A 20370-nucleotide genomic window follows, 5' to 3' on the forward strand; every position below is an offset into this window, starting at 1 on the left:
CAGCCCGCAGCTGTCACAACCTTCACAATCCGGGCTTGCGCACGGCTTAAGAAGAGCATCCATTTTGCCCCGCGCGCCCTCTCGCGACGACAGACTGCTCAAAGAGTCTGAAGCGAAGCTGACAATAGATAGATCTAAACGGAACGTACCAATAATCACTGCGAAATTCTACGCACTTGTCCCACCTTCTTACTAGTCATATCCCCTCAGCGAAGTATTCATTACCTTGACATCGAAACTAGTTTCGTACTTTTTTCTTTACCTGTTCGTTGTCGTTGAACTTGATGCCACGCAACTCGTCTTTCATAGGATCAACCAGATAACAATCCGAAGGACAAAAAAAAAAAAAAAAAAAAAAAAAAAAAAAAAAAAAAAAAAAAAAAAAAAATGGTTCAAATGGCTCTGAGCACTACGGGACGTAATTTTTGAGGTCATCAGTGCCCTAGAACTTATAACTACTTAAACCTAACTAACCTAAGGATATCACACACATCCGTGCCCGAGGCAGGAGTCGAATGTGCCACTGTATCAGTCGCGTGGTTCCGGACTGAAGTTCCTAGAACCGCTCGGTCACAGCGGTCGGCCTTCCGAAGGTCTATAAGTAGCTCGCCACTATCCTCGCCGGCTGTTTGCAATGTCAGCCGTGATGTATAAGATCGAGCATTATTACATAGATACTTCGTAAGCCACCGTACGGTACGTGGCGGAGGGTACCCTGTTTTTTGACGTGCTTCCCAATCGTGCCCGAGCAGTATAAGCTGTAGACAGTCAGTGCGTTGGTCCTCCCAATTAAAAATATCGAACCGTGGCAATAGGCACTCACACGGTGAATGATTAACATGATTTTATAGGACAATTGACCCAAACATTCATCATCTTTGCTGTTGAAATTTTATTTTGTCTCAGGGTGATTGCGAAATTACTCTTCTTTACGATGAACGTTAAAATCTCTGGAACCTACCTTGCAGAAGTGTTACCGTATTTTAATTTCTTTGGAGTGATAGACCGAGTTGTGCCCACGCTCACTGGACATTTCCTACAATGTGTTCAATTTTAAGTCGTCAGTATTCTTCCATAAGTCAATAGAAACGAGCCCTCATCGGGGAGTTCGTCACCGCTACGGGACACCCGGAGCGGGTCTCTTCGGTTACGCGTTTGAGGCCACTTTTAAACTTTTTCAGCCATGCGTAAAAACTCGTTCGTTTCGTGCAACTACTGCTTATTGTTTGCTCACCCGAGAGCATATTTAATACTTCCGATGGTTGTACATTCTGAGGAAGTACGAAATGGACTACAGAACGCTCCCCTTCAGAAGTACTTTCTTCGCGTGGACTCGCCATCGCAATTACGACCTTAGACGGTATGTTTACGTAATGTTTATGCAAGGTTGCCAATTCTTAGACGGCATTTATACGAAGGGTTTGCGCAAGGTTTCTAATAACAAAAATTTTCAATTTCCAGAATTAGGATTTGCTTCCGTTATATATATATGTGTTTCATTATATGATGTATATAGCCAATCGGTTACATAAACTTTATTGTAATAAGCCTTGACCACGTTTCGATACCACTAACGGTATCTTCTTCAGTAAGAATAATGACCTTTCTAGACTCTGAGAAACTCATCTGCAGAAACCAGCACGGTTTTAGGAAACAGCGGTCATGCGAGACACAGCTGGCCCTCTTTGTGCATGAAATACAACAGGCTCTAGATATCGCTTCCAGGTTGATGCCATATTTCTCGACTTTCGAAACGTGTTCGACTCAGTTCCGCACTGTCGCTTGCTACAAAAAGTGCACGCTTACGGTCTATGCGATGACATATGCACGGTTAGATAGAAAGTTTTCTAACAGACAGGGAGCAGTATGTCGTCCTGAACGGGGTCACTTCAACAGAAACAAGCGTAACTTCAAGTGTGCCCCACTGCAGCGTAATAGGTCCTCTGCTTTTTACGATTTACATAAACGATCTGGTTGATGGTATTGACATCGGCCTTAAACTGTTTGCCGATGATGCTGTAGTCTACAGGAAAGTAGTATCACACGAAAGTTGTGTACACATCAATGAGGATTTGTAGAAAATAAATGCGTGGTGTAATGACTGGCAGTTGTCTCTCGATGTTAGTAAGTGTAACCTACTGCGTATAACAAGGCGAAAATCCCCACTAATGTACGAGTACAAAATAAATGCCCAGTCTTTGGAAGCGGTAACGTCCGTCAAGTATCTGGGTGTGACTATTCGAAATGATCTCAGATGCCGGCCGTAGTGGCCGAGCAGTTCTAGGCGCTACAATCTGGAACGTATTATCGCTCTGGCATTGTCAGGGTGTGCAGACCTCAATCGCCACTTGCACTCAGCTGCACCTATGTAGAGAAACTTCAGTAGATTTGATCAGTCAAAGTCTGCTCAGCGTCAGATCAATTAGATTGCGTCATCCACACTTTTAGGGCCAGAGTACTTGACTCACTCCACTACTTAAACTGTCTCTGCCACCCAGGACCCTTGTCCAGTGTTGTCTTAAATGACCTGTTAGTTGTATACGGTATTCAACCAATAACTTGTTAAGCATAATTTATGTCTGTTTTGAGAAAATAAACGTTGTAAAGAACAGTAAAATTATGGTAAGATTCCCAATCAATTAAATAGTCCCACCAGCCAACGTTATTTAGAATGGTCGTCTGGACATTGCAAAAGGCAGGTCAAGGTTCTCATTAGTGTTGCCGGCCGCTGTGGCCGAGCGGTTCTAGGTGATTCAGTCTGGAACCGCGCTACCGCTACGGTCGCAGGTTCGAATCCTGCCTCGGGCATGGATGTGTGTGATGTCCTAAGGTTAGTTAGGTTTAAGTAGTTCTAAGTTCTAGGGGACTGATGACCTTAGAAGTTAAGTCTCATAGTGCTCAGAGCCATTTGAACCATTTTTTGATCTCAGCTGGAATGACCAGATTACACAAGTAACTGATAAGGCGAACTCTAGATTGCGGTTTATTGGTAGAATCCTGAAGCGATGCAGTACTTCAACAAAGGAAATGGCTTACAATACGTTAGTTCGTCCAGTCTTGGAGTATTGTTCGTCTGTATGGGACCCTTACCAGTTGGGTCTGATTCAAGAGATTGAGAAGGTCCAAAGAAGAGCGGCAAGATTCGTGACTGGTACATTTATCCATCGCGAGAGCGTTACAAATCTCATAGAAAGTTTGGGGTGGGACACACTTGCAGATAGACGGCGCGCTAAACAGAAGGGGCTGCTCACTAAATTCCGAAATCCGATCTTCACCGAGGATGTAGAGCATATATTATTACTACCAACTTTAAAATTGCGCAGTGATCACCATTCAAAGATAAGGGAAATAAGAGTTCGCACTGAGGCGTTCAGACAGTCGTTTTTCCCTCGCGCGATCTGCGAGTGGAACTGAGGGGGGGAAATATGACATTGGCGCGAATTGTGCCCTCCGCCACACACCGCTTGGTGGCTAGCGGAGTATGTATGTAGATGTAGATGTAGATGTAGATGAAGAAATGTTTTAAAGGTATTACAAAATATACATCTAAAATACGCACTGCGAAGTATCATAGCTCAATGAAACTTGGGCCTCAGAAAGAACTGGTACGAACAGTACAGAAAGTTTTGAAAGAAAAACGCAATTATGCGAATAGAAATAACAATTTTATGCAATGGTAGTAACTACGTTACGGTATCCGCGATTTATGATGCCCCCGTGGACACTACAGAAGGCAGGACGCGGTTCTCAATAAGGTGTGTTTGTCACAGATGCTCTTCAACGTGCTCCCAAGCTGACCACATGATTAGTAGGCAGTTCTTGTGACAGGACGTTCCATTCCTCCACTAGCGCGTTTGACAACAGCTGGGTGGTCGATGGTGCATGAGGACGTGCTGAAGTGCATCGATACAACGAATCCCAAACGTGCTCGACGGGGTTCAAACGGAGTAATGGGCAACCCAGTCCATTCGCCGAATATCCCCTCGTTCCAAGAGGTCCTCTACCGACGCTGTCTGACGCGGTTGCGCATTATCATCCATAACAATGAAGTTATGGCCGAATGCACTTTTGAATAGCAGCGCATGGGAAGGAGTAAGGCGTCACAACAGTGTTAACCGGTTAGTGACGTGTCTCAAAGATTTGGATGTCAGTGCGCTCTTACAACAGTATGCCTCCCTAGCCACAACAGCTGGACCACCAAAACGTTCATGTTCGAGATTGTTTCCGGGTGAATTACATACCATCATACATAGAGGTGTGGACATGTACTCCAAGCAGACTGTCGAACATGATCGACTTCGTTGTCCAGGTGTTACGGTATGGTGGGGCATAACGTTGCATGGGCGCACTGACCTACGAATCTTTGAACATGGTAAATTCACCTGTCAACGTTATTGCAGCACTATACTCCTTCCGCCTGTGCTTCTTTGCAGGGGTGCATTCTGTTGTAACCGCGACCAGAATGGTTGCAGGGTGGCCATGAATGAAAGCGCAACGGGACTGAACAGGAGTGGCCCACGAACAAACAAGATGGACGAATGGGAAAAGATGGAGACACACAACGGCAGACGACTGAGCAAGACACCAAGAACAGCAACACGCATGAAGCAATGGGGTCACAAGCGAAAACCTCACGAAATCAAAAACGTCCACTCGGACACAGAAACTAGGAAATAAGCACGATATCTGTAAGTGAGATATCTAGAGACTCACGCGGATATCAGACTGCCTCGCTGAGGTTTTTTTTTTTTCCTTTATTGTAATTTTAAACACTCATACAGGCGGGCTGTCAGCAGCATAGTACGCTGCTCTTCAGCCTTAAGTGGAACAAAAAACATGACAGAGAGGTGATATATACAATACAAAAAACGGCGGGCAAAAAATGGAGATACAAAAAACAAACAAGAAGCCGTTCACGTTGGACGAAAAAAACACTAACACTTGGAGACACGGCGCACAAAACACGGCGACGGCACATGGGAACAGTTGAGTTGTAACTGCACGAAACACAAAACGATGCACACACACTAAACACTGATGGCGATGATCTCCGGCGCGCGAATGTTCACTGAGCGTGTACGAGTCCGGGGACCTGCCAAGAGAGACCTCGCTGAGTAAAAGGCAGGTGCTTAAATAGATGATACGCTACGTCGGTATTGGCCGCTGGGACCACGTGATCCACAGTGGCCCACGCAGCCACGGCTTACGGCGCGACGGCTGCAGAGACCTCTAGTGGTAATCGAGGTCCATGCTGTCTGGTGCGGATTCGAAACCCGCGGCGCTCGGCACCAGACATTCAGTCCTGACTTTACCTTACGGGTGACGGGGACGCACCGAACAGTGCAGATCGAGGAGCTCATGAACCGAGAGGATATTCGGCGTATGTACTGGCCCGTGCGGCCCTAAAAATGTGGATAATGCAATCTGAATTGATCTGACGCTGAGCAGACTTTGACTGATAAAATCTACTGAAGTTTCTCTACAGAGGTGCAGCTGAGAGCAAGTGGCGATTGAGGTCTGCACACCCTGACAATGAGAGTGCGGCAGTACGTTACCCTGTTTTCTTCGTGCGGTGATGTAACTTGCAGCTGGCGAGATGTGTACGGTGGAGGGGACATGTGAAGGCAGCAACTATGAATCCATAGCAGCCACGACAGCAATGCAAAAATCTCATGGCCTAGTGGTCGGGCAGAAGGATCGCAATCTACTCTCTACCAGAGCCCTGAAATCACGGTAGATTTCAGTGAGTGACACCCATTCGCTGATCGTACCAAGCACCATTTTGGCTCATTTATACGACAGAGCACACAAGGATACCAAACGTCAAGACTGGTAAACCAAAAACGAATAAGTGTGCCCTCGGCAAATGAGCAGTCCGAGACATTGGATGTCACACTGCCGGTACAGTAAGAACTTTACCATAGGCTCCTGAGTCCAAACCACTCGCAAGTGAAGTCAGCCTCAGGACAGGTCCCAAGAACCAACCACACATGCCAGAATTTCGACCAGAAGTGCTTACTAGACCAAAGTCCCGCAACCGAGTGACTCGCACCTCTCCAGAAAAAAAAAAAAAAAAAAAAAAAAAAAAAAAAAAAAAAAAAAAAAAAAAAAAAAAAAAAAAAAAAAAATCTGTTTTCCCTCAAAGTGCACGAACGGCACTGCTTTCACTCCATCTTGAGCCAATCACATGGCTCTAGAGGGATTAAATTTCCTCTCCCACACGACAGCACAAACTCATGCTGGACTAGGCCAAGAGTTAAGAAACCTGTGTCTCTGAAAAAAAGAAACCGCTAATTATTGGCTTTTTTTAAATTTTTGCAGAGGGTGAAGATGATTTTTCCTAAGTCATGTCTCCTCCCACAGCAACAAGCGAACAGATACAATCTCAAAGATCTTTATCTAAATCGCTTCTGCCTTGGAGCTTGTTAGTCCTAGCTATGAGGTGTAATAAAGATCTCCAAACGTTTCTCAGACACTGGATTTTTCTTATACAACCGAGGCGGCTGGGGGAAGTGGTTAACTGGCCAATTTGCATTTTGGAGATCTTTGGAGGCTTTTCCCCAATTTAACTCTCGTACCATTGAAAAGATGAATGAAATAAGTATTAGTGTCAATGGTGTTGCGAAACAGCTGAAATCATTAAAATTGAACATAGCTCCAGGGCCCGATGGAATCCCTGCGAATTCGCAGTTGAGTTAGCTCCTCTTCTAACTATAATCTATCGTAGATTTCTAGAACAGAAAACCGAGCCCAGTTCTTGGAGAAAAGGACAAATCACACCCGTCTTTATTTTACTAGCTTATGAGCTATATTACAACAGTGTGCTTGCTTAGGCTATGTTATCGAACGACTATCAGGATGATAGTCACGGACCACGCTTTGTTTGGCTATGATTCTGATTTGAGATCGGATGTAGCAGGCCGATACGACGTTTGTTTTCAGATCCACGTTATGGAACACGTGTTTGTATCTCTGTGCTGAGGATACCACGTGAATCATGCGACATTAATCTGACTGTTCTCTGTAGAATCCTTGTGCATTTTGAGACCTAATAATATTCCCGAAACTAAAAGTAAATCTTGTGTCTTCCTTGTTACTTCGTTACTTTCATCAATTTAAATGAAAAGTGATGACAGTACGGAGTAACCATAAGTCTTGCTCCAACGTCTTATGCAGAGGTAACTACAAGTATATTCTTTAATTCGGTTGATGGTTCAATTGAAGCCGCTTTTGCTCCGAGCAATTAATTCATATAACAAGTCTTTCTTAGTATTAGTAAATCATTTGCAGATTTAGGAAGGTGAGTTTGCTTCCAGAGTTTCTATGTAGCTCGTGTTTTGTCGCCTCATTATTATGTTCCGTGATAGCGCTATATTCCCGGGTCACCGTAGTGAATAGTAGACCATTTCAGATTACAAGAGAATTTCCATTGCGTTATGCATGAGTGTCTGTGATCAATTATTCCTGACGATAGTCAGATAGCGTAACATTATTTCTTTGGGTTTTGTTCATATGTAAAGAGAGCATCTTTAGTCAAGGCAGTTTCCATGGAACTTTGATGTCCACTGCAACTAGCGAAGTCGCATCCAAGCCGCATACAAATTTGATCATGTATTCTTCTTAGTGATCTTCACATGCATAATAAGCGAAGCTTCTTTATTTGCTATCCTGCCTGATACTGCAATTTAACGGTCAGAAATGTAATATACGTTGTCAGGAGAGTCTTTGCTCACATCTGTGTACAATTTATTCCTTTCACCTGAATTTTATTGCTCTAGACTATGGGTGATACTTTCTAATATTTCTGTCTCTAAGTGACTTTGGTCTGTTACACCCTTTCGCCGTTCTAGGAAATCTATCTGTTGCCTGATTGTAGCTCTTTATATTATATCACGTTTTGAAACGATACTTTATTATGTTTCAGCCTTGACTGTCCGCTACCTGACCAGGCGATATATAGGCGAATATCGGTCTGATACTGGTAAGTGACTAATACTTCACGTAAATAACATTCAGATTGTTTTATTCTTTTTCGAGGTAGATCACATGCTCATTTCAAGCTGTATATTTAGCTATTGTAAGGAAAATAATTTAACAAGGAAGTTAATACATTCCTGCACAGATACTTGAAAAAATACTCTTTGTTTTCCGTTGTAACTGAGCACCATTCCAGTAAATACAGAGTTACTAATTGGAAACATAACAGACGGATTACGCAGGTCTTACAACAGTATAGAGCTTTTAGGTCAATATTTTCGTTGAAAATTTTTGGTTTGTACTTCCCGCAGGTTCTGCCTACAACTTTCTTTTCTTTTAAAAAAATGAATGCATCTGCTGGTTTCCTGGAATTCAAGACTGTGGTGCCGAAATGTTGTTCGATTTCACTGATTTACCTTTGTTTTACTAGCATATGAATCGTTCATGTATGTGAGAAGATGTTTCATTCTTTTTTATTATTATTATTACCAAAACCACGAAACCTTCGACTGAAGAATATACACAGTGATGTCATATGAACAAGAGGTCACAAGCCGTTTCTGAATTTACACTATATGTGACAAAGGTAATCCTTCCCAATACGATTCGAAATGTACCGGTATCTTGTTGTTTATGGACATGGGTAAGAGGATGTCGCTATATAAACAAAATCTATCCATGCTAGCACTAATTACAATTTATTTCCGGAAATATTTTAATATATAGTTTCGTTCAAATTCTATGATTCCTCCTTAACCTTTCTCGAGGAGACCAAGAGGAGATTGAGAGTTGGCACAATAACAGCAGTTCGAGGAATTCCGCTATACAAGGGAGAGAAAGTCCGGTGTTAAGTCTCCCGCTGTTAAGAGACCAACGCTGCCGGAGGCAGTTCGTGGAATACTGGCGTAAATAATAACTCACCCGTTCGTCCTTCAAGCCTCATTCAGTTGTGGGATTACGTCTGCCTTGTTAGAGGCGGTAGGTACAGAAATCAGGATGGCGATACACCGAACGAAGCATCTACTCTTAACGAAGCTGTGGCGGCCGTAGGCAGAGATTTTATCCGCTTTACTTCGCTTTCTTTCACCGTAGATAATGAGAACCCTTCATCGTAGTTTATGGGTAATGTCGTACCTTATTTGTCACTTCTACTGTTGGCAAGCTGCAGTCAATATTCTAAACAGTTAAAGTAAAAAGCAGCGGGTACAGGAAAACACAAACGCTTCAGTGTGTTTATTATAATCGATTATGTTGTAAATAAATTCTGCACCTGAACAACTTAGACTTTAATTTTTGACAACTTGCTTGTCACTTGTTCGCAGTAAAGATTTACTTTTATATCACAGGCTGACAGCTTTGTTAATTAGTAGTAGGAGAAATTTAGTCCTTGAAGCACATCTGTTATAGCAAATATTCCGATATTCATTGAACTATTACATATTTGCGTATTCTGCTTCGTACTTTTTAGGTTCTTCGAGATCTTACGCATATTTTTGATTGCCACCTCACCGAAGCTATGAATGCTTTCGTGGAATAATTTGCTAGTCAAATATCGATTTATAGACACTTCAGTGACAATTTTTGCAGCGTTCACGTTAGCTGTTTGACTTTAGCCTTAAGCAGAAAAAAATCTATCTACATGTCTCTCTGGTCTTTTAGTAAAGAAAATGTTCGTATGGTTAATACTGACTTGAGAAATTAAATTTATGTTTCAGTAAAGATTCGATTAGTATCTGTAAAACAGTTATTGCTGAACACAGCTTCAACGAGAAAGAAGTATAAAGCAATAGATCCCTTGAGTATTGTCCTCGAAAGAACGTCAGAATTTACTTACTGTTCTGATTTTACGGATACTCCAAAAGATAGCAGGAAAAATATTTTAAAAATGCAGACTGGTTAACAGGTAGGAGGCGAAAAGAAAAAAATATTAGTTTCCTTTGACATTTTTGACACCGAGGCAGGGGCAGTGCCATCCAATTCGGACGAAGTTGGCAAGCTGCTGCAGCTCCGCAGACTTATGCTTGAAGTGACAATGTATTCAATGCTATGAATGAGATATACCTAACATTTTACAGAATCTGTACATTGAGCAAGCAGTAAGGGAAAATGAAGTTGAAATCTGGAAAGAAAATAGAAGCTGAAGCAGCGATTTTTTCATTTTTTTTATTTTTATTTTTTATTTTTTTTAGATTTGTCGGTCACTGTGTACTGTCACAGACGACAAATAACTTCGACGATTAGTTAAACAGAATGGTCAGTATCTTTCAAAGCCAAAAACAAAAGTAAAATAAATATTATTGAATTTAGTCGAATCAAAATAAGTGATGCTGACACTATTAGATTAGCAAATTAGCTACTAAAAGTAGTAGAAAGGTTTTGCTATTTAGGCAGCAAAATAACTGCCTATGGTCGAAGTAGGGACGATACAAAAAGCATACTTTGTAAAAATGGACATTTGTGAAACTCGAAGTGAAGTGTTTGGAACTGTTCTCTGAAGGTATCTGTGTGGACTGTAGCCTTGTGCGCAGTGCAGCGTTGATGATGAACAATACAGTCAGGAAAAGAATAGAAACTTTTTAAAAAGTGTGCTACAGAGAAGTACTAAAGATGACGGGGCGGTATTGGTAAACTAATGAAGAGTTATTGAAGCTAATCGGAGAGAAAAAAATTTATGGCGCAACTTGAATAAAGGCGACGATAGGATAACTGGTAATGAGGGGAAGAGTGTGTGTGCGGGTATGGGGTAAAAATTGTAAAGAGAGACCTGTACTTCAGTGTACTAAGCCGGTTTAAATGAATGTAGGTTGCAATAGCTATGCAGAGGATTCTGAAGGATGAAGTAGCAAGGAAAGCTGAATCAAACCAGCCTTCGGATGGAAGTCGTTGGTTTAGGTCCGCCGAATTGTGTGCAGTTTAATTAGCTCAGGAATTTCGAAGATTTAAAGTGGCACATGAAGTATATTCACCGCCAGAAATCAAAATGCTCCTGTCGTAGAACAAAAAAGGGACGAATATGTCCTGGCCTCATTTAAGGATGTAAAAACTGGGAACTAGCTTTTCAACTCATCTGGAAGCTCCAAACAAAGTCTTTTAAATCAAAACATCTTGAAAAAAAAATTGGAAATTTGTGGTAAGGTCTTATGGGACCAAACCGCTGCGGTCATCGGTCCCTTAGCATACCTACTACTTAATCTAACTAACTTACGCTAAGGGCAACAAACGCACCCATGCCCGAGGGAGGACTCGAACCTCCGACGGAGGGAGCCGCGCGGACCGTGACAAGGCGCCCCGTGATAAGGTGCTAACCCGCGCGGCAAAACATATTCGCGTTTCCCCCCAGGAAATTTTATCCCCCCAGAAAAACTTTTTTACCCGTTACGCTTATGCTCTTCAGTCATATGATATTATAGGCCAATTTTGCTTACTATGTGTGGTGAAGCTGCTGGGGAGCTAGGTTTAACTCGTACGAAAGCAAGAAAATGTCAAAATGTTTTGATTTAAATGTCTTTGAAAATAAATCGAAAAGTTAGTTTCCTTCTTTACATCACCAACTTTGGCTGGGGCACATTCGCCTTTTTGTGTGCTACGATAGGAGCATTTTTCATTCCGGTAGTGTACATAGTTCATGCACCACTTAAATCTTCGAGAAATGATAGGAGCTTTGGAACCATGTTGCATATATTGTGACAATGGATACGGCTTTCACTGCAAAACAGGAAAACCATTAATTACATGCATTTTTCCACATTTCTGCAAAATATGAACCGATGCGCACAAGTTTGAAACATATTAAGCGGCTCGCTTACATAAATTCACCAAAAACGTGTTGTTCGCACGTAAAATCCGAATAAACCTAGATTTTTGCGGGGGAGTTTTTAATTTTACCGTAAAAATGCACTTTCTATTTATCTGATTCATTTGAACCGTTTTCCGCGTGTTCTACGCACGTGTGAACGAATTTTACGCGTTACGTTTAACTCGACTACAAACCATCGTATCTCAATAAAGGATAAAGATTGTTGGGAGAAAAACTTAGTTTTGACTTCATCCATTTGTCTGCCTTAGCGCCAAGTTTGAGCCGACTGGTACAAGTTTAAAATATAGAAGTGGCACGCTTCAAAGAGCTCCCAGAAAATCTTGTTTTTTGCTCTTAAAATCCAAACGAAGCAACGTTTATTCAAACAGTTAAAACTTATCTTAGATCAAGGTCCGATGCACCGGTGGACCAAAAGTTTAAGATCAAGATCCAACACAGACGTGGACCAGATTTTAACCATCAGTCTCGCTTCAGTACGGAATTCTTTCAGGCAGACTGTCTTTGCACGTAAAATCCGAACGTGGGTAATTGTTTATGTCCTTAAAATCCGAACGGTGTACATGAAAATAGTGCCATTAGCTGAGTATTAATTTCAGTCCAATTAAAATCTTTTGCAAAAGAAATTAAATTCGTCAATTTGCCTGATCACTAGCTCCAGTTTGTCGTTCTAATCTTTCTTATTACAGTGTAACATGGCGGCAGTAAGGAAGATGTCCGAATGGCTATACAAATGGCAGCTGGTCCGGGCTAAACGAAAAACCTTTTACCAGGTTCCTAGCTAATATAGGAACTAAGCATTAACATCTTGGTCCCCCGCCCGCCCCCGAACCACATGGCCATTTCATACGCACCTGTTCTAGCGCTGTATAGATGCTTCGTAAGGTGAAGCAGTTGAGCAGGAATGCTGATGTGTGGAGACTTTGATACAGCGTGTACCATCTTGGTGTGGCGGTGCAGCTGATGACAGGGCGCGCCGTTAGACACGGAAACCTACCGTGATTCTTGCGCAGGAAGGCAACCCTCTGCATTGCTGCTCTTGCGAGGACGAATAGCGTCAATATGCCCACCAAGGCAGGGGTAGTTGAGCGGCTGCACAGCCCTGTCTCGACCAGCTGCCCTCCAGGTCAGAAGGCTGACTAAGGCTGAAGGGGTCCCAGTGTGGCCCTCCAGCTGGAAGGCGCTAATTCCACAGCGGCGGACTTTGCGCCAGCAGTAGGACTGCAGTTAGCGGATGACAGTTCTCAAGTTGGCTGCTTGCATGACCACGCGGATCCGACAATAAGCGTAGTCCTCCTTTCACACATAGTGTTGCCAGTTTTCACCCTCACCAGTGCCTCATAGTTGGGAAAGGAGACGTACGTTTGACAGGCACCGAAAGCGGCAGCGCGGATACCCAGCTGATCCAGTTACGGTCGCCTGCTAGGCAACGCCTTCAGTGGCTTCGACTACGAGCGCCCTCTTACGTTGCGATATAGGATGGCCATCAACAGCTACATGGCCCAGTCTCAGAGACAATCTTCCACAGTCTTCAGTCTTAGTCTTCGAGAGTTCGCTCGTGCATTAGTAGTGGGGGGAGGGGGGGGGGCTCATACTAAATGCTCGTTAGTTACTTCTTGTGATCGCTTGACTTTATTGTTGTTTGTTCTTTTGTAAAGTTTATTTACTGTGCTTGGCGAAAGTTATAATTAAAACTTCTGTTTACTGTATTTACGTGTTCGCTGATCATTTCTGCTCCTGAGCAGATTCCCCCCGATGACAGCTGCTGCACCACTCTGTATCCCACCTCCCCTTTTCGTTGTGTATGAAGCAGTACACAACAAGTATTTATACCGGTTCAGTATTACCTGTTGTGCCGAAGCATTTCTTCCAACTACGTACACCACGAAAGGCCCATATCTCTGAGGCCTGCCAATGCAGAAGACTGCTGTATAAACGTTATTGAGTAGCTGACCCCTACCTAGCTCGACTTGGTATGCGGAAATCGACTGGCGGCATTGCTCATCTGACATGTTTTGGTCCACTCTACGCTCACATACACTGATTAGCCAAACCAGTGAGACCACTGCCCACCACAACGTTGGATTCCGGCTGCTGGCGTTGCGGACACGTGACGCAGTAACAAAAATATGTAAGAAAAGTAGACCTGGACGTAGGATCACACGGTCGAAGTTATGGGCTGCCAATGCGGAAATCCATTGAGTAAGCGACCATCGCAAAGGGCAGATTATTATTACGCAGAGCCTGTGAACGAATATCTCGAAAACGGAGAAGCTGTCGAATGTTCACGTGCTACTGTCTTGGGCATCTACAGAAAGAGGAACAAGGACAGTGAAACTACCACTGGGTGCTAAATGGTTGCATGTCCACGACTCTTCCCAGAACGTGGGGTTCGGAGGTTTGCCTACTCCGTAAAGTAAGATAGATGGTGATCTGTGGCATCCCTGCCGAAAGAGCACAATTCTGCCGAACACACGAGTGTTTCGGAGCACATCGTTCAAATGTTCAAATGTGTGTGAATTTCTAAGCGACCAAATTGCATAGGTCATCGGCCCTAGACTTACACACTACTTAAACTAACTGATGCTAAGAACAACACACACACACCCATGCCCGAAGGAGGACTCTAACCTGCGCCGGGAGGGGCCCCGCAGTCAGTGACACGGCGCCTCTAACCGCGCGGCCACTCTGCGCGGCGCACATCGTTCATCGTACATTGTTGAAGATGGAGCTCCGCAGCAGACCACCCTTACGTGTTCACATGTTGACCCAACGGTACCGTCAATTACGATTACAGTGGGCACGGGACCACCAGGATTCGGCTGTCAGTAAATGGAAACGTGTCTGCTCTTCGGATGAAACATATTTTTGCTATGCTAGGTCGATGGTCATCTAAACAAACGCCGCCATGAGGTGAACGGCAGCTCGGAACGCGCAGCGCGCCATGGACGCATGCTGGTAGGAGCAGTATCATGCTATGGGAGACATACTCCTGCTCTTGCATGGTACCTGTGGTAGTAATTTAAGACATGCTGACAGCTGAAAACTACCTGCATCCCTTGATGTTTGATGTCTCCTCCGACGGTGATGTCATCTTTCGGCATTAGAATTGTCCGTGTGTCGGAGCCATAACCGTGCTACAGTGAATTGAGGAACATCATAGTGAACTCAAGTTGATGTCTCGGCGGCCAATTTCCTCTGATGTAAATACACTACTGGCCATTCAAATTGCTACACCACGAAGATGACGTGCTACAGACGCGAAATTTAACCGACAGGAAGAAGATGCTGTGATATTCAAATGATTAGCTTTTCAGAGCATTCACACAAGGTTGGCGCCGGTGGCGACACATACAACGTGCTGACATGAGGAAAGTTTCCAACCGATTTCTCATACACAAACAGCAGTTGACCAGCACTGCCTGGTGAAACATTGTTGTGATGCCTCGTGTAAGGAGGAGAAATGCGTACCATCACGTTTACGACTTTGTTAATGGTAGGATTGTAGCCTATCGCAATTGCGGTTTATCGTATCGCGACATTGCTGCTCGCGTTGGTCGAGATCCAATGACTGTTAGCAGAATATGGAATCTATGGGTTCAGGAGGGTAATACGGAACGCCGTGCTGGATCCCAACGGCCTCGTATCACTAGCAGTCGAGATGACAGGCATCTCATCCGAATGGCTGTAACCGATCGTGCAGCCACGTCTCGATCCCTGAGTCAACAGATGAGGACGTTTGCAAGACAACAACTATCTGCACGAACAGTTCGACGACGTTTGCAGCAGCATGGACTATCAGCTCGGAGACCATGGCTGCGGTTACCCTTGAAGCTGCATCACAGACAGGAGCGCCTGCTATGGTGTACTCAACGACGAACCTGGGTGCACGAATAACAAAACGTCATTTTTTCTGACGAATCCAGGTTCTGTTTACAGAATCATGATGGTCGCATCCATGCTTGGTGACATCGCGGTGAAAGCACATTCGAAGCGTGTATTCGTCATCGCCATACTGGCGTATCACCCGGCGTGATGGTATGGGGTGCCATTGGTTATACGTCTCGGTCGCCTCTCGTTCGCATTGATGGCACTATGGACAGTGGACGTTACATTTCAGATGTGTTACGACCCGTGGCTCTACCCTTCATTCGATCCCTGCGAAACCCTACATTTCAGCAGGATAATGCACGACCGCATGTTGCAGGTCCTGTACGGTCCTTTCTGGATACAGAAAATGTTCGACTGCTGCCCTGGCCAGCACATTTTCCATGTCTCTCACAAACTGAAAACGTCTGGTCTACGGTGGTCGAGTAACTGGCTTGTCACTATACGCCAGTCACTACTTTTGATGAACTGTGGTATCGTGTTGAAGCTGCATGGGCAGCTGTACCTGTACACGCCATCCAAGCTCTGTTTGACTCAATGCCCAGGCGTATGAAGGCCGTTATTAGGGCCAGAGGTAGTTGTTCTGGGTACTGATTTCTCAGGATCTATGTACCGAAATTGCGTGAAAATATAATCACATGTCAGTTCTAGTATAATGTATTTGTCCAATGAATACCTGCTTATCATCTGCATTTCTTCTTGGTGTAGCAATTGTAATGGCCAGTAGTGTACTATGGAACCCATCTTGGTCGCTACCGAGCACCATCACCGCCTACACAACTCAGCGGCTCGTTGTTTACATTAATTACATGACTTGTGTGTAGACATCCAGTGCTACATGTCTCCACAAATCTACCAACAAACTGTCGGAATCGGTGACGTATTTCGTTCCAATGATGGAAAAACAAATTATTAAGCAGGTAGTCATAATGTTTTAGCCCATCAGTGTATGCGCGTAGTCTTTTGTTACAGCCATCGCAGCGATGCTGTTTCGCCCAATACCACCTAAAAATATATGCGGCACTACAGCCGTGAGGACTGTAGCTATACACCAAACGTAACAGTTTCACTGAATGAACCGTAAGAGCTGTACAACGTCGATGTGCTTACATCGCTAAATCAATTCCTTTACCATAATCTAATCATTACACGAGCCTCACAAATGGCTTAACGAAATCTGCTGATCGCATTGTAAGTAACTGACATACTACATAAATCCATAGCTTCCAACAAGACAAACCTGCAAAAAGTCTGTTCCTTCCATCTCTGAAACAAAGCAACTACACTGAAACTCAAAGTAAATTCTAAGTATTTCCCTTTATAACTAAATACACATTAGTTACCTTTAAAGAGGTGTTGTGTTGACGATTCATAAACTACCTTAATATCATAGGGCAACAGAATGACGTGTAACATCATTCCAAAAAGCACAGGGCGTGGTTGGAGGGCCAGCCGACTACACTCAGAGTATCAGCCAGAATACTTCATTGCACCGTTGGACGTTATACTTGTCTGCGTGCTGCAAATCTGCTCTTGCCAAGCAAGTAGGCGGGACTTTTATTGATACCGTAAGACACCGACTGACAATGTCTACGTTTTGGCTGGCATTACTCTTCGTGATATTCATCGAAAAGGTCAGCAACAATTTCTGGAAGGTTTAAGTTAGTGAAATGCGTTTTCTGAATCGTGAAAATCTGGCAATTAATTGACTGAATTCCAAATACACTTTCTTCGTATCACCTACAGCAGTAGAAATGGTTCAAATGGCTCTGAGCACTACGGGACTTATCTTCTGAGATCATCAGTCTCCTAGAACTTAGAACTACTTAAACCTAACTAACCTAAGGACTTCACACACATCCATGCCCGAGGCAGGATTTGAACCTGCGGCCGTAGCGGTCGCGCGGTTCCAGACTGTAGCGCCTAGAACCAATCGGCCACCCAGGCCGGCACAGCAGTAGAAAGCCAGAGAAAAATTATGTGGTGCAAATGCTGAGCATTCCGAGTACTGTCCAAAACCGTCGGAATTTTTACCGGAAGGGATGGTGTCGATTCGTTAAAGTGGAGGTTGTCGAACGGGTGGCGAGTGAGAACACTCACTACCCTACCCACAGTCAACTCAGTTGATGGTGCTGTCTGAAGATGGCCTAAGCCTATGCCGAAACCAGTCGTTTCAGTAAGATAACATCGTGATATAGACTGTTTTTTTTCAATGATTTTATATAGTTTACGAGATCGCTGCTTCTAGAAAATGTTACCAAAACTTTTGAATACTCAAAACAATGCCTGGGAATGTGGCTACAGAGAAGACCACCAAGCGATAGCAGGAGGACTTACTGAAAGCTAAGTACAGCACGGTTGACGCTGCCGTTTATAGGCAAAGATCATTTGACAACCCCTCCTGTGTACGTGGTTCCTAAGTCATATAATTCACTTCATAAATTTTTCAAGCAAGAGTTAAGCGTTATCTATATATGAAATAGCGACAGTCCGATTCATGGTTTGTACAGTAGAAATGTCCACTCACCAGGCAGTGTTCTTCTCGTCTTCTGCAGGTCGAACACACGCCTTTCCTGCCGTAAACAAATCAATGTTGCTGGACTGGACAAGCTGTAACAGAACCAGCCGCACTAATTGTATCTACAGGTTGCGTTAAGGATTTTAGTGTCCATGGTAACTGAGCTATTGAGGAATTGACAGTTTGTGAGTTGTCACTTCATTACAGTGTTACGTGTTTGGTGCAAAAGACTGCCAGGCCCGTGTTAATCTGAAACAGTTTCATGTAGAATCACAGTCACTCGTAATAGCCAGCTTATCGTATACAAGAAACCTGTCCCAAGAAAGATTACAGAAACATTGTCTGTGACAGAATGGTCGCTCAAACATTTCACAGCTCGATCTCTTTGAACGTTTACTTCTCGGTCCCGACTTGCACAAAGCGCCACGCGGGTTTTGGCTATTCAAAGGTCACAGCGTCAACACAAAAAACCGAAATTTTGCGTTCACGTCTTTCACACACACTCGCGTTAACTTTTCGGCTTTCTACAGTTAAGTTTAACCAATAATTCTGAAAAATTATCACATCTATCACAGCTCCTAATACATGCATCCGAACATGGTAAAACCTAGAAAGTACACGCGAATGTACTGTCGGCTGACTGAGGGACATCATAGCCAATCCCATATCAGAATCAAATCGCGAAATCCTGCGTCTTTTACATTTGACTCATCAAAGTTTAATAGCTTTTACGAGCAACATGTTAAAAGGGTACACTCATGAATTCCACAAATATCGAAATAACTCCCTCTTTAAGCAGCTGTATAGCTAACAACAAGACTCTTGTATGAAGCTATTTGCTCGCAACCATCAGATTTACACAGGATCGACACAAAGCGCTACGCCTTAATGTTGTTCGTGGTGGTGGTTGTTAGTGTTTAACGTCCCGTCGACAACGAGGTCATTAGAGACGGAGCGCAAGCTCGGGTTAGGGAAGGAATGGGAAGGAAATCGGCCGTGCCCTTTCAAAGGAACCATCCCGGCATTTGCCTGAAACGATTTAGGGAAATCACGGAAAACCTAAATCAGGATGGCCGGAGACGGGATTGAACCGTCGTCCTCCCGAATGCGAGTCCAGTGTGCTAACCACTGCGCCACCTCGCTCGGTGTTGTTCGTGACCACACTGTATGTTATACAGGGTGTTACAAAAAGGTACGGCCAAACTTTCAGGAAACATTCCTCACACACAAATAAAGAAAAGATGTTATGTGGACATGTGTCCGGAAACGCTTACTTTCCATGTTAGAGCTCATTTTAGTTTCTTCCACCTACGCTCAATGGAGCACGTTATCATGATTTCATACGGGATACTCTACCTGTGCTGCTAGAACATGTGCCTTTACAAGTACGACACAACATGTGGTTCATGCACGATGGAGCTCCTGCACATTTCAGTCGAAGTGTTCGTACGCTTCTCAACAACAGATTCGGTGACCTATGGATTGGTAGAGGCGGACCAATTCCGTGGCCTCCACAATCTCCTGACCTCAACCCTCTTGACTCTCATTTATGGGGGCATTTGAAAGCTCTTGTCTACGCAACCCCGGTACCAAATGTAGAGACTCTTCGTGATCGTATTGTGGACGGCAGTGATACAATACGCCATTCTCCAGGGCTGCATCAGCGCATCAGGAATTCCATGCGACGGAGGGTGGATGCATGTATCCTCGCTAACGGAGGACATTTTGAACATTTCCTGTAACAAAGTGTTTTAAGTCACGCTGGTACGTTCTGTTGCTGTGTGTTTCCATTCCATGATTAATGTGATTTGAAGAGAAGTAATAAAATGAGCTCTAACATGGAAAGTGGGGGTTTCGTCGATGCCAGCTGTAGCAGTTGGCTCATTACTGAAAATTCGGAGCTTCGTGGAAGATACATATCTGTGATTACTCCCGAATGTTCCGATCAGTCCCCTATTTAGCTTAGAGATGAACGTCAAAATGTTGTGGCACGTCATTCGCATTTATCCATTTACAAGAACTGATTTCTTATTACACCAGTTGTTCAGTGTGAAGTACTGCAGTCTTGTAGCCTACTTTTCAGGCAGAAGTGGACCAGATTCTGCGTCTTAGTGAAATAGTTTCATCCTAGCTTTCCCTCTGGGGTATTAATTCGGAAACAGATCGGACAAGG

At 43.8% G+C, this 20370-nt stretch overlaps 1 protein-coding gene across 1 annotated transcript in view; it reads left to right on the forward strand.

The window, feature by feature from the left end:
* LOC126456623 (ras-related and estrogen-regulated growth inhibitor-like) overlaps positions 1–20370 on the forward strand; it is a 165138-nt gene that overhangs the window by 36294 nt on the left and 108474 nt on the right. Inside the window, exon 3 of the mRNA XM_050092367.1 lies at positions 7925–7981. Within this exon, the coding sequence (XP_049948324.1) occupies positions 7925–7981 (57 nt within the window). The remainder of the gene's footprint in view (positions 1–7924; positions 7982–20370) is intronic.

The sequence above is a fragment of the Schistocerca serialis genome, chromosome 2, assembly GCF_023864345.2.
Source record: "Schistocerca serialis cubense isolate TAMUIC-IGC-003099 chromosome 2, iqSchSeri2.2, whole genome shotgun sequence".
NCBI lineage: Eukaryota > Metazoa > Arthropoda > Insecta > Orthoptera > Acrididae > Schistocerca > Schistocerca serialis.